The following is a 14,737-nucleotide window of genomic DNA, read 5'->3' as shown; positions in this document are numbered from 1 at the left end:
TACTGGATGGTGCAAAAGAAAGAGTAGGATCAAAGCTGTTTAAGAGAATCGGTCTTTTATGGTTTTGAACTTTACAAAGTGAGGGTAAGTTACGCTGAAGAAATTCTGCTCAAAATTTAGATACATACATACTTGCAATACACACACACTTATATACATTTATATAAATATAAAATCTTAATAGAGGAGGTCTCCTACATTAGGGTCTGCAGTCTCAGGCAGATCTTCTTGAAAATTCGGTACCGTTCACTCTCAATACTGCTTGACCTGGCTGCATGCAGAGCACGCTCCGTTTACCATTTGTTGTATAACGAATTTTTATTTCAGGTTTATTACAGAAAACTGTTTCAGTTGTGCCTTAAGAACGCACTTGCGATTGCCAGGGAGACAAGCTGCTCTCATTTCTTTAGAAAGAGTTTCTAATTTGATGGGCAGAGCTTAGTGAGTCGCAAAAAGCAGGGTCAAGTCGCTGTGAAACAACTGCTGGGTTTACCTTGCTATCAGCTGTGAAATCGTTGAAGACATCGTTTTCCTTTCTATATCGTAGCCTTTTCATTTTATATTTGTGTGTCTGCCATGGCCGAACCTAAAACTGGAGGATATATTCATCCAACTTTTGATATAAATAATCCTCTTAAAAAGCACAGCTAGCGGTTTGCTCATCCAAGTGCTTTATTATGCATTTTCAGCTGGTGTTGCTTTAACTGAAGGAACAGCGGCAGCTGTAACTGAATCCAAACCAGCGTTATGCTCCCAAACTTCTTTAATTATTGCACTTCTGGAATACAGCAAGCCGTTTGCAGGTTACAGGAGAAGAGCACTAGCTGGAGTCAGTAGTTACATCGCCTCAAAAGCAGAGTTTAGAGAGGGTTGCGTTTTAAGCTTCGTGCTGGTGCATTTTCCGTGTAACTTCATATCTTTATTCAGTGTCTCCTGCAATCCTTCAACTTGTCTATTTGTAAATTTGTGCCTGGAGAAAGCTCCCATGTGGCAAGCCAGGATTGGATAAATGTTACTTGTATTTCTCTGATTGCAAACTCCCCTCATCTGGGATTTTCAGCTTTGAGTACAGTTTGTTTCATGCTGAGATTCATCTTTTTTGGGGAAAGCAAAGGTCATCGCTTCTCCGGAGTTGCGACTGATTTGATTCTTTTTCTCGGGGAGGCGCTGGGAAGGGAATCCTTACTGGAATGCATATTGATAAAGGCTGAGGATTCTGGCTTCTTAGATAAGTAATTTTTTTTTTCTCTTCTCTCCCCACAATGACTATGTATTGCAGCAACTCACTGGCTTTTTACCAAATCAGGAGCTGCAGTATTTTTCTTCCGATGGAATAATTTCAGCCCACTTCAGCTAGCATGACAATCTTATGTGATTGTTATGAGTAGGCGTTTACATCCTTTTACATGCTAATACTGCCACACCTGCTAGTCCCCCTCATTTCCATTTCTCTCTCTTTTTTTTTTTTTCCCAATTTTTTTTTTTTTTTCCCCCCAATGTAAAAACTAATTTCCCAGAGGAAGGGAAATCCTGAGATTCGTGATCAATGCTGCATCGTTGATTCATCAACAAAGAAGGGGATGGCTGAATGGGACACAGGTAGAGATTCAAGCAGGCTGCTTCTGACCGGCAAGAGAAAAGCTAGCTGTTGAGCAGCATATGTTGCCACTCCATGTGCTGTGTTAGCTACTTGTTTTTAGCCTTCAGTAGGCTGCCACTACTGCAGCACTAAAGGAATGTGCCCTATTGTTAAAAATCCTGACTGCTTTACACCAATGATTTGCCACTGCAAAGTTGCATGCACCAACAACACTTTATCGTTGATGTTTGGATGCAAGGTAGGATGTGGTTAATGTATTTAAATGCATGCCGTAACTCCTTTGAATATCTGTGCTATTTAATTTCATGTCTGACTAGAGATTTGAGTGCAAATTGCGATACGCTGGCTATAAATTAGGCTTACAGACGATACGTTTTAAATGTTAGGAAAAAAATCAGAAGTAAAGCTTTCTTATTTCCCAGGGTTGTACGAGTATGGATTTACATAGGAGAATCTAACGGATTATGAAGCATTTGTTTTAGAGTTGATTGTATACTTAGCTGACAGAGCTAAGATTACTAAGCCACTACTCTGCCGTTTGCTCAGCTTTATTGATTTTTATGTGTATACTGTTATTAGAAAAACACAAACCATCCAGAATTAATACATTTTTTTCCATGTATATTGCTGACATGGCTTTTAACCATAAGAGCAATACTAAGTATACAGCTCTGCACTTCTCTGTAAGAAATAAATAAATAAAGCTGCTGAACCCATTTTTAAGTCCACAGGAATATCTTTAAATAAGTATTTTCTTCTAGGGACTGGACAATCATTTAATTTCTTTTTTTTTAAATTTAAATCAAAAGGTGGCGCAGTTAGCCAGAGAAGTTTCTTTTCTGGCTGTGTAATGCAATCCCACCCCAATTTTTTTTTTAACAAAGGTGTTGGATCGGACTATATTTTTCCCTATATACATCCTGACTTGACATTAGAGTATAACCAATGTTGTTTGTTATTTTACTGAAATAATTCAGAAGTGATGGCATGTTTTTAAAACTTATTATCTTTGGGTAAATAAGTTTGGTTCTTGGATCACTGACTCAATCACGATGATTTTACAGGGGGGTTACAGATTTTGTCCCATCCCTTTTCCTTGCTGTCCTTAAATACTTGATGATATTAAAACTGTTCCACTATGTTTAAATAGAGTAGGAAATGAGAAGTTATATAAAAATGGTAGTGATAGTAATTATTTTTAAATCACCTGTGTAACTTTTTTAATCCTCAAAAATGGCTAAGCTAAGATAGAAAAATCAAATTTTAGTTGTGCAGTCCACAAACTAGGGAACAGAGTATAATTTTCTGAGTTCCTATGTGACAGCCTAAATAAAATGAATTAACTTTATGAAATAAGCTATAGATGACCCAATGCTCCCTAAACGTAATTCAGGTAGAAGTTAATGACAGATCATCTACTGCTTTGTAGAATATACTTAAACTCAAATTAGGTTACAGTCAAAAAATTAAAATTTATTTGTCTATCATCTTCCTCTTTTCCTCAAAGTACAGCCTGCCTACATCTCTGGTTACTCGAGACTTTCCTGAACTAAAGTTTTTTGTTCCTTCGCTTCCATTTTAAATAGGCAAAAATATGTTCTATTAGCGAAAGGGTTATAATTTAATTGCTGTGTCATGATGCCACTAGTGTTATAAATAGCATCAAGAGTTTAACAGTTTAAAAGCTTTTTTAATTTGCATCTTTTTCATAAAAGCAATTCATGGGTTTTTTTTATTTTAACTTTAAAAACTTAAACCCTCTTGTTTTCAAGTGTTACATTCTAATTAATAAAGGCGAATTGTTAGTCAGGGGAAATTAAATGCAAGCCACCCTTCAACAAAGGTAGGCCAGTGGCCTAGGGACTGGTCTCCAATTTGTATTCCTGCCTGTAAGCATGATTGTCAAAGGATATTCTTTGCTGCGCTTAAGTTCTTTCATGATTTTCAGATCCTGTTAGGAAGAAGCAGGAGAATAAAAATCATAAATTTCAAACTTTTTTTTCCTCCTCTTTCTTTAGCGCTTCAGGCTTATTAAGTTAGTCACAGTCCCTGTTTTATCTTCTCGTGGTGGTGTATGAACACTTCTTAAATGAAAAGTGGACATGGAGGATAGTGATCATTTTCAGAAAGATGAGAAGGAGCACGAGTGAACTGAATTATCTTGGGTTGGTTGAACACATGTCAGATTCGTACCCTTTGATACCACCACCAAGCATACATGGGATATTCTCTATACATACCAATGTATCACCTCACTTCAAATATCTTTTTCTCTTTTCCTTTTGTTCTTCAGCTCATACCTAAATACATGACTTTTTGCTTTGGACACATAGGGTTATATTTCTAGATTTATGGGTGCAGATCCATTGTTAGCAAGCAAAGAAGTTTGAACAAGAAGTAAGGATGTTTCGATTTAGGAAATCTTTTAGTTACATGGCATTTAACCCTGGATCTAAGCATGCTCGTAATATTATGACTTCTACAATCACGTGGTTCCTGAACTTGGGAGGGAGAGTAATACACAGGAATGACACTTTATATTCTGGGTGGCAGAGGAGAAAACAGGTCCTCAAAATAGAAGATTTTTAAAATATAAATAGTGGAATAGACAACAAAAGAATTCAAAGTTCAGGCAAATATCTCCAAGTGATAAAATAACCAGGTCAGGTTATTAACTAGCTCCTTTCGAAAGGACAGTGCAAGTTACAAGAATGAAATATTGCTTACACTCTTGATTTAGAGTTTTTACTTTTAATTTTGTGCCAGATGCTGTCTTCTTTTCCTGTGAGCACAGAAGTGAGTGAGAGAAGTGCACCACATCAGAACCATCACACCCATTTTTATCTGTTCCCAATGCAATAATTTTACAGTCTGCTCACTCCTAACAGGTGGTGCCAGGGAGTTAATTTGGGGGGGCAGGAAGAGGGTGTGCATGCCTTACTACACCATATGTTGCAAAGAAGACAGTGGAGGAGTCTTAACTGTGCCTGCAGGAAGCTTTCCTTTCCATCTTGATTTCCTAAACTTTGATAGTGGACCATGTCCTGGACCTTTATTTTCAATGATGCCCAGTTTTATGATTCTTGACCTTGAAATTGCAAAGAATTCAGAGCAGTTTAATTTGAAAGGCAGGGTAGTATTGCAACCTACTTTAACATATTTAAACACTTCTCCCATTTCTGGTAGGGAAGTACCGGTGTTTCCATCACAGCGGTACAGACCTGAAGCAGAGAGAAGATAAAGCAGGTTTTAAAATACAACCCTTGTGTACCAGGAGGTGTTTTTCAGAACTTTCTCGTTTATAATCTTTCAGGGCTGGGACATGAATGTATATCCTGAGTCCTAGAGTTGCTCTACAGCTACTGGACAGATTTATGCCTGTGGATTAAAGGATGGCTTGTGTGTAAGATAGACCTGCGTTCACAGATCTCCACTGAGAGGAGTGCCAAGACATATATCAGGTTCTCACTGAAGATGATGAGACTTAGATGCACGCTTAAATGTCAGTATGTGCTTACTCACTTTGCTGAATTGGGCCCTGTAATAGTTCATTCAGTACTGCAGAAGAGTTATCATCCAGCTCTTAATATCCTGTTCATTTTGGTCTTATTAAAGTACCAGGAAGGGATTTTAGGTTGACTGAGATGTTTCTTAAATTACATTTCAGCCACAATTCTGACACTCACATGGAAGTGTTTTTCTGTCTTATCGCCTTTACCTCTCTATATTGAAAGTAGATATTGAGGAGATTCCATTGAAAGATGAGTGACTTCCCTGTTTGTTGACTTTGACCAGGTATTTTGATAAATCCTACTTTCCTTTTGATTTAGGTTTATTTTTATATCTGTCCTAGCATAGTTTAAAAGTTTGGGTTTTTTTTAAAAGGAATAAGATATACCCCCCTCTCTTCCCTATCATCTCCTTTCTTTCCTCCTAGCACATTTATCACAACCAGTCCTCTGGCACAATAGCTGATTTTGGTATTTTTTTCCTATTATTTCCCTGTTTTAGCTGAAATAGCCAAATAGTGACCTATTCCACCATCCAAGGTGAGTGTGAAAGTAAAGCCATTTATTCCTTCAGCTGCCAAAACTTCTATGTTTTGCAAAACTGCTGCAATACAGAAGGTTTTACTATTCAAACAAATAGTAGAGAATATTACTGAATGTCTTGACATTCATATTTATTATTTTTATCATGATCAAACTACTAGAAACCTACTAGTTTTCTCTACCATCATTATTAGTCTCTTGAACAAACTCTGGTATGTCACTTAGTTCTTAGCTGAGTATAGTCTCTATATTGTCGTAGTCTTGATCTGGTTATTGTAAGAAATAGTAATTTGGGATGACAGGTAAATACTTCTCCAACTAGATATGATACACAGTAGACCATGCTCAAAGCCTTGCATGCTTTAGCTTCTTGATGCATCTCCATGAACTCAAGTGGGATTTTAAATTTCACGGGACAGTCTGAGGTGGTTTCTGGATGCAACTAGATAGAATATTCATTCTTATTATAAACGAGCTTTTGAAATTAATCTCCCAGGCCTACCCATGTGTGCAGCTTTGTTTTGCATTACAGAGTAGGCTTTTTGGTGAAACTAAGCAGAAGGATGCACTCCAGGAACACGCCAAGTACCCTGCAAAATCTTTGGGGTATTCAGTTTATAAAAACAGATTAGCACTATTTCAAAGTAAACATAAAGCATATGTGTAATGTTGTGGTGGAGTCCTTCTTACCAGCTCTTCATTCCGTGGATCCATTCCTGCTGCTTGCTGATGTGGACAAAACCTCTGACTCCACTGACATATTTCAGTTCTGATTTTTTGGGGGACAGAACTGGACAGATGTAAAAATACAATGTGTTCATGGTCATTCTGACTACTGTGATCCATCTATAGAGACTGATGTATTGTAAAGGGTTCCAGAACTCTCTGAAAGAGTTTACTGCCTATTCATAGACAATCAGCAGAGTAAGTCAGCTGGAACATTACTGCCACTTACTATGCATAACATTTGACAGTGGCATTGAGAAGCCTTCTTCTACATATTATTCTTGTTAGGCCACTGTGGTGTTTAAGCAATAGAAGGAGTTGCAGAAGAGATGCAAGATTGCCACTGGCAAGAGGCTCTGAGTACGATCAGTTGTGTCACAGAGGATTTGTGCGTTAGTGTACAGCACTCAAGGCAGGGAGAGGTTTCTTCTCTGGCATAGCATCTATGCAAGCTAGACATGGGGTGTAAGCCCAAGTAATTTCAGGTTTCTGTATCTTTTCTTCTGTTAGGCATTGCCTAACACCCTAAACTTTAATACTTTTGGCTTAAGAACAAGTACAAGCCCTCCATAGCAGCTCCCACCCATCATCAACATGTGTGGGAAAAGATGAACTATGCATTGTACTCAAAGGCCACCAGACTGAAGTTTTCAAAGTAGCAAGTTAGGAGGCTGTAGTACCCTACCAGGCACTCCTCCCAGTATTGAAAAGTTTATAAAGTGGATTCTACTCTTCAGAACTCCTTGTTCCCAACTGTGGAGGAGCATTGCGGTGGTAAAGTACTCTGGTATCAGAGAGGAATAGACAGCAACTTTGTAGGTGATCCTGAGTTTGTTATCTTGAAGTCAGCATGGGTGCAGCAGAAATCAATATTACAGGAGACACAAGGATGGCAGAAGTCTAAGGAGCGGTAGGAGGCAGCAGCAGGAAGATCAAGGTGGGGCAAGTGTAGGAACGGCACAAGGAAGGATGATGCGAAGACAGCAGCTCGGGGCTAGGATGAGAACACAGTGGACTGGGCAAGGGTCCTGAGTGGGCAAGCAGCAGAGAAAGTAACACTGGTGAGGTCTGGCTACATTGCAAATGGAAAAAAAAAAATTTAGATCATGAATTCTCTGAAATAATGGGCCCATCTCCTCAATCACATAGGACTTAAGTCCCTGGTTAGGGAATGCAAACAAGCATTTCCTTTTCAGTCTTCTTTGGAAGTGAGCTCACTCACTAGCTGTCCCTCACTGGCACTGGCCAACGTCGGGATGGGCAATGCCCAGACTTTTTTCTAAAAGCATCAAGATCACATGTTAAAAATATTTCTGCTTGTGTGAGAATACTGTGCTTGATTTTGTTGCCACTGTCAGGCCCATGAGCTCCCTGCACGCTATGAAGGAGATGGGTGGCTGCTAGGAGATTCCCTGAGAAACCACTCCATTACAAATCTGCAGACAGTTTAAATTAAGAAAACAACACTAAAAGTGGCTTTTTAAATAAAGTTTTCATTTTTTGGAAAGTGTATACATACACTGAAAGAAACTTCTGTTGTAGGCAGGATCTTCAATCCCTGCATCATATGTATCACTGGCCTTTTTTCCACATTTTGCCAGAATATCTGCTTCTAGCTGCCGTCAGGGGCTGGGCACTGGACTGGACAGCCCACGCTGCTTACTGTGCATGCTCCTGTCATCACAACAAGAATATTCACTGGTAGCACAGCAGTGGAGTCTGATTTTCATCACTCTACTTAAAATTCACCTGAAGCTAAAGGATGCTCTGAATACCTCTATTGTACCTTCGAGCATAGAGCCATGGTGGGAAATGGGTTTCTTCTTTAAGCTGATACAGCAGAGTTGATTGTCGTGGTTCACAAGCACTGGGTTAGAAGTATGACAAAAAAGTGTACCTATGGAAAAAGTAGGGCAGGAGGCATCTAGCTAAGGGTTATTGGATAATTTGAAGGAGAAGTTCAGAGCTTGCTCAGACACTCAATTTTTTAAATATATTTTTGCTTTAAATTATACATAATAATTACATAAAATGAGGTACTTTCAAATAGAAATATATAAATACTGGAATGACTTGATGCACAGTTATATGAGCTGCTTGATTTTACAAACTAATTATTGACTAAGAGAAGGCTATATATAGACATTCGTCTTAACTGTAAAAGATGTCATAGAAGAGAATGGTGACAAAGAAGTGTTATATAAATATATTTAAGTGATAATAGCAATAAAACTGAAAACTGTCACTGAACAGTTCTTCTGATCTTTGAAAAGTGGCTTTTATGTTTCCAGTGTAGCTGTCAGAAATATTCTCTTTATTAAAATATAGGTATTTATTACTTTCACTTTTCTGATTATATTTCCTTCAGCCTTAAGCGTATGAGGTAATATTAATAATCATTAGGGACAGAATTTTTCAAGAGAGCCTACCTGGGGGTTGTGCTCAATGCAATGGAAACCTGAATGGGAAGAAAGATTACTGATGGGGATTCCTGTGACTCCCTGTAGAAGCTGGTGATCTATAATCCCAGGAGAGATGGCACAGAATGATCTGAGGAAGCATTATGGCGGTTTGGGCTATTCTTTTGAGTCATTTGGCTACTTAGCGTATTGAGGGTATCATGATGAAACTGTAAGGTAAAAATGGCGCTCTCCATCCAGCTTCAATGAGGAATTGCACACGTTATCTTCTCAAATGATCCCCACCAAGGTGTACGTGGCCAGAAAGCAGGCTTTCTGGGAAAATGTCTGACTCTCAGCAAAACTGAAAATTTTTGGTTTTCAGTTTTCCCTCAAACTGACATTTCAGAAACCTTGATTCTGAGAATCCTGACACATCGTTTTGGGGAGATTTCCTTTAGGAGATGCTCACAGCTGTTCAGTGTAATTGAGATGGAATATGCCAAATACAAATTTTTGGAAAGATGTAAGCTGGTGTCAGCACTGAAGTCCACACAATGAATCACCTGGAGGCTCTGTAGCTATGGCAAGTGCAGTGCAGAACCTTTGTCAACACATATCTGCCTGCGGAAGACAATGTCGACATGTACAAGACCCTTTTCTTTGCGAGATGCGAGCTCATCCCCTATGGGAACAGACTTGCAACTACAGGCCTTGGACCAGCTGCGAAATTTTTAGGATACACCTATATTGCTAAGTAAAAGAGGGCTAATTAGTATATTCAAGTGCTCGATTCCTGGTATTCTGTATTGCAAAATTGTTAGGTTTGTTCCTCGGCTGTACTTTGGAGTGCTCCCAAGCTCTTTCAAGATAATTTGTAGGCATGATTTGAAGGATTGTTCACTCCAGGGAGTCCTTCCAAGAGGGAGCATGGATGAGACTGCATCAGGGAAGATGACTTGCAGCCTACAGCCAATCCTCTTGGCTATGTCTTCAAACACCTCCTACCTCTGGCCCTTGCCTTTACATGATATTTGAAAGCCTGCAACATATCTCAATTTCATTTAATAAAAATGCCACTTTAGTAGCAACATGGACACAAGCCTCTCTCAACCACTTGGCCTGGGAACCAAGGGTCATGCTAAGAGCTGGATGTATTTTGCGTAGTAGATGTAGTATGAGAGTCTCAATCGTGATTCCACAACTAGGAGCTTGAAAAATCTAACAAATAGGGCAGAGACCTTAATAGCTCTCTCCGACTTCATTCTTCTGGACCTACCACCACCACACCCATGGCAGTCCGCCTGGAAAATACCCAGGTGTATATTGTGTTAGAGCTCCAAGCCCAAATCTGTAAGAAACTTGCCTTGAGTTCAGCAAAAGGCAAGTGACCCTGTGTCCAGCACACAGGGGCAATCCACCCTCCAATACTTCCCACCAGCATAGCTATGTCCACTTACGCTTTATTAACTACAGATCCTGCAAGTAAGAGCGAACTTTAAATACAGTGAATTAAAAGACTGCGTACCTATAAAGGCATTTAAATTAGTAATGCACACTTGTCTACCACCTTGTAAGATCAGCATGTAGCTTATAATGACCATTTGTTAAAGTATGTTGTTAAAGTACGCTAGGCCTGGCGCTTACCCTGTTTCTGAGAGGTATTGTCAGCTGGCGGTGAGACGCCTTGAAATTCTTATATATCCCAGGGATATCCCAGTCTGTATTAAACATAGTTCCATAACAGGATAATCACGTCCATAAAACATTGAGAAAACAGTCGCCGCCAGAGAGAGATCTGTGGCTTTGGTTTAGGACAGGGAACAGGAACTCCTTATTTCTGGCTCTCACATAGAGTTCCTGTTGTGGCTTGGGGCAAACTGTGCCTTGTGTCTCTTTCTAGAAACTTGGTGATTTCTGCCTCAGAGGAGCATTGAGAATTAATAATTATTGCATGTACATAGTACTGAAATGAAATGAACAGTGTAAGTACAATGCGCCATGGGTTTTAAGGACCAACATAAAGCCATGGTAAGGCTAAGATAGGGGAAGTTATAAGTGAAAATGGAATGATATTAGTAAAAATCAAAGCATTCTGAGCATCCTTTTTTGCTGTCCAGCCCTCTCCCCACCATATTTATTTCAGATATAACTTGAAATACTATTGTTTATCTTTTTTTTTTAAAGTTCATGCTCCAGGTTTGAGCTTTCATATCCCAATTTTTGCCCATAGCAAAAGTTATGGTTGAATTGCAAGTCCCTGGAAAAGGGGGTTTGAAAAGAAAGTGCTGATAGGCTTTTATCTCCACCCATCCAAGCAGTGCTACTATCATCTCATTTGTTATATAAAGTTGCTGTAGGGGAGAAGCACTTTCTAGAACTCTGGTTATTTGAGGTTTTATTTTCCAAAGATTATTTAAAAATAATCATGGGATGTTACATGAGGCAGAAAGCATACAAGCAGATGAACATAAACCTGTTGCAAAGAGGCAAATCAGTAACTGCAACACACAAATTTTGTGACTGTTCAGGAATTCTGGTTAGGCTGATGTCTAAGAGGGACATTCAGCCCAGTTCAGAGGGCCATATGGCTCTCTTAAACTACACGTTAAATCCCAGATTCTGCAGGCCACAATAAATTAAGCAAAGCACGAGGGTCCCATCAAATCCAGGACACAACAATCTGCAGAGCTATGAATGAAGGTCTTTCAGTATGGTTAGTAACAGTGTTTTTGCCCTGTACCTATAAAATAAATAAAATTTATACCTTTCCAACTCACTATATTCCCTTGCCTGTGTTAGTGTTTGCACTTGGATATCTGGTCCTTGGCTTAAGTAAGATAATAAATTAACTGGGTAGGAATTAAACCCTTGATAGCATAAGAAAGCATTTTTGCACTGGCAATGTTAACTGAGGACTAATATTCCATACACAGTAGTTTGGGATATAAAATAACCAGGACAATATGTTTTCATAAGACAAAGTTTGCTGATACATTTTGAAACATGTATTCCTTCCCAGAACAATTAAGAAAACTCAGGGGAGGAGGAGGAGACCAGAAGAGGGAGAAGAAGATGACCTAGAAAATGCGCTTGAGCATCTAATTTTGTGTGTATGTACGTATTACAGACGAGCCTGTTGCACCTCCTTCCATAAAGCCCTGGTGCTTTGCACTCTTTTCTATATGTATCAGCCCCCCCGTGAGTTCCAAGCATGCAGCTCTTTAATTTTACAGCATTAAGGGTATGTCTTTCTGGTGTCCTGAAGTTCACAGCCTTTAAAGATGTTGAAAGCTAGCAGAGCCAGAAGGAAGCACAACTTTGTGAGGCAAATCTTCAGAGGATTGCAAGATCTGGTTATGAAGAAGAAGCTTTTGTATTAAAAGTGTTGTTGTTGTAGGGTCCCTGAGCTTCACGCTTGCTTCCTCAGGCCAGGTACAGCTGTAGGGACAGACGAGCATCGGCTCCCTCACAGAGCTGGGAGTCGAACCTCAGGCTGTTGCATCTTGTGCTGAAGCTGACTTCTTAAAACAAAGGTTTAGTTCCTTGTCTACAACTGCTTAATCTGTACAGATCTGATGTACAGATCTCTTACTGGTGCTGGAATGCGGCACCTTTTCACAGAGCATTAGCATCTACTACGTTCCAGTGTAAATGGAATAAAAATGTTCAGTGTGCTGAGCCAGAGAAATGAAGCTGCTCTCAAACTAATCCACATTCTGTGTGCAAACACCAGCTATTTCTTGACTATTTGTATTCACCAGGAGGCACAGAGTAGGGTTTCATGAGTTAATACAGTTTCTGTTATTAAGTAAGAATTAGTTGCTCTGTAGTCTGATGATTTTTCTTATACTGTCTTCAGTTTATTCATAAAAGGAAGGAGCCTAGATAAGAAAGGGTCAGCTCCCATTATAAGAATATGTACAGAGTAATCACAGAATCATAGAAATGTTGATTGGAAAGGACCTCTATAAATCACCTCATACAAATTTCTCTGAAAGCAGGAGAAATGGGAAGTGATTTAGCATGCAGCTGTACACCTCACCTTGCAGAAGAAAAGGTTTGGGTTTTAAGCAGTGCCAGGTGAAATATCTTTTCAGCTAAACCAGAAGGAAATTTGGGAAGCATAAACTAGTGTTTAAAACAAGGGAAAGGAGGTTAAATGTTCTAAGTGTTACTCCCTGTTCTTCCATTGATCCCATAGAAGATATGCAGAAAGTCGATTTAGCACCTTTTGATAAAATTGGGAGTGTTGCCAGGGGCTCAGATTGTAGGGGCTGCTGTTACAGGGGCTAGGATTTCATCAGTGGACAAGGAATTGTCCAGGCAGTCACATTCAAAGATTTGCAGTTACTTGCTTGATGTCCAACCAGAGACCGGTGACGAGTGGTGTTCCTCAGGGGTCAGTACTGGGACCGGCACTGTTCAACATCTTTGTCGGCGACATGGACAGCGGGATCGAGTCCACCCTCAGCAAGGTTGCCAAAGACACTGAGCTGTGTGGTGTGGTCAACACGCTGGGGGGGAAGGGATGCCATCCAGAGGAACCTTGACAGGCTGGAGAGGTGGGCCTGTGCAAATTGCATGAAGTTCAACAAGGCCAAGTGCAAGGTCCTGCATGTGGGTCAGGGCAATCCAAACACAACGACAGGCTGGCCGGAGAATGGATTGAGAGCAGCCCTGAGGAGAAAGACTTGGGGGTGTTGGTGGATGAGAAGCTCAACATGAGCCGGCAGTGTGTGCTTGCAGCCCAGAAAGCCAACCGTGTCCTGGGCTGCATCAAAAGCAGCGTGACCAGCAGGTCGAGGGAGGTGATCCTGCCCCTCTACTCTGCTCTTGTGAGACCCCACCTGGAGTACTGCGTCCAGCTCTGGGGACACTAGTACAAGAAGGATATGGACTTGTTGGAGCAAGTCCAGAGGAGGGCCATGGAGATGATCAGAGGGCTGGAGCACCTCTCCTATGAAGACAGGCTGAGAGAGTTGGGGTTGTTCAGCCTGGAGAGGAGAAGACTCCGGGGAGGCCTTTGAGCAGCCTTCCAGTACCTGAAGGGGCCTACAGGAAAGCTGGAGAGGGACTGTTTACAAGGGCATGGAGTGATAGGACAAGGGGTAATGTCTTTAAGCTGAAGGAGGGTTGATTTCGATTAGATATTAGGAAGAAATTCTTTACTGTGAGGATGGTGAGGCACTGGCATAGGTTGCCCGGAGAAACTGTGGAGGCCCCATCCCTGGAAGTGTTGAAGGCCAGGTTGGATGGGGCTTTGGGCAACGTGGTCTAGTGGAGGGTGTCCCTGCCCATGGCAGGGGGGTTGGAACTAGATGATCTTTAAGGTCTCTTCCAACCCAAACCATTCTGTGATTCTATCATTCTATGATTCATTTTTTGTGCTACAGCTTCTCTATTAGTAAAAACTTAGATAGAGATTGTGAGATCCTTGGTATCAGTCCCCTTGTTTTTTGATGGCTTATAAACACCTAAAGATCTGACCATGCAATATGTCTCTTCCTCCAGTGCTTCCTTTATTCAGACCTATGTCTTATCTCCTAGTTTGCATTGCTTCATCTCTCAAATATGCATATGTGCTTTCTTTGCTGTTGCTGGCTCTCACTTAAAATTCACTGTTAGACCCCAGGTCAGTGTATGTGGTTGAGAAGGAGAATGAAGTTTACCGGGCATTTCTAGAGTAAATGGCAGACAGGAATCGGGAAACGTGTCCATACCCTCTCACATATTTGTACATACACACAAACAGGTCACTAAACTCTGCACTTACCTGGTACATTAACAATACTCCCACTCTTCAATTCTGAAAATTTGGTGACTGCAGGCCTTGGATGAGATGGTGGGTGGGTGGGAGAAGTGGAATGTCTGTTTAAGGCTGTAAAGCTGCATTTGAAAGTGTTGAAAATGTTTGTGATACTGAGGTCTGTTTGCCTTATATAGAAAATATACATTGA

The 14,737-nt window shown here is 40.4% G+C and overlaps 1 protein-coding gene across 21 annotated transcripts in view; it reads left to right on the top strand.

Annotated features, from left to right (window-relative positions):
• Positions 1-14,737, top strand: part of DLG2 (discs large MAGUK scaffold protein 2) — a 1,060,789-nt gene that overhangs the window by 378,719 nt on the left and 667,333 nt on the right. Inside the window, exon 1 of one of the 21 annotated variants that reach the window (XM_075742464.1) lies at positions 845-1,838. The exons of 16 other annotated variants lie outside the window; for them this stretch is intronic. In XM_075742464.1, coding sequence (XP_075598579.1) covers positions 1,737-1,838 — 102 coding nt within the window. In that variant the 5' untranslated portion in view covers positions 845-1,736. Of the gene's footprint in view, positions 1-844; positions 1,839-14,737 lie in introns of those variants that run through there. 4 more of the 21 variants (XM_075742456.1, XM_075742462.1, XM_075742469.1 and 1 more) reach the window with 4 other exon arrangements.

Source organism: Balearica regulorum, chromosome 1, assembly GCF_011004875.1.
Source record: "Balearica regulorum gibbericeps isolate bBalReg1 chromosome 1, bBalReg1.pri, whole genome shotgun sequence".
Classification (NCBI taxonomy): Eukaryota; Metazoa; Chordata; class Aves; order Gruiformes; family Gruidae; genus Balearica; species Balearica regulorum.
The sequence above is the reverse complement of the archived record's forward strand: the minus strand, read 5'-3'. Positions and strand labels throughout refer to the sequence as shown.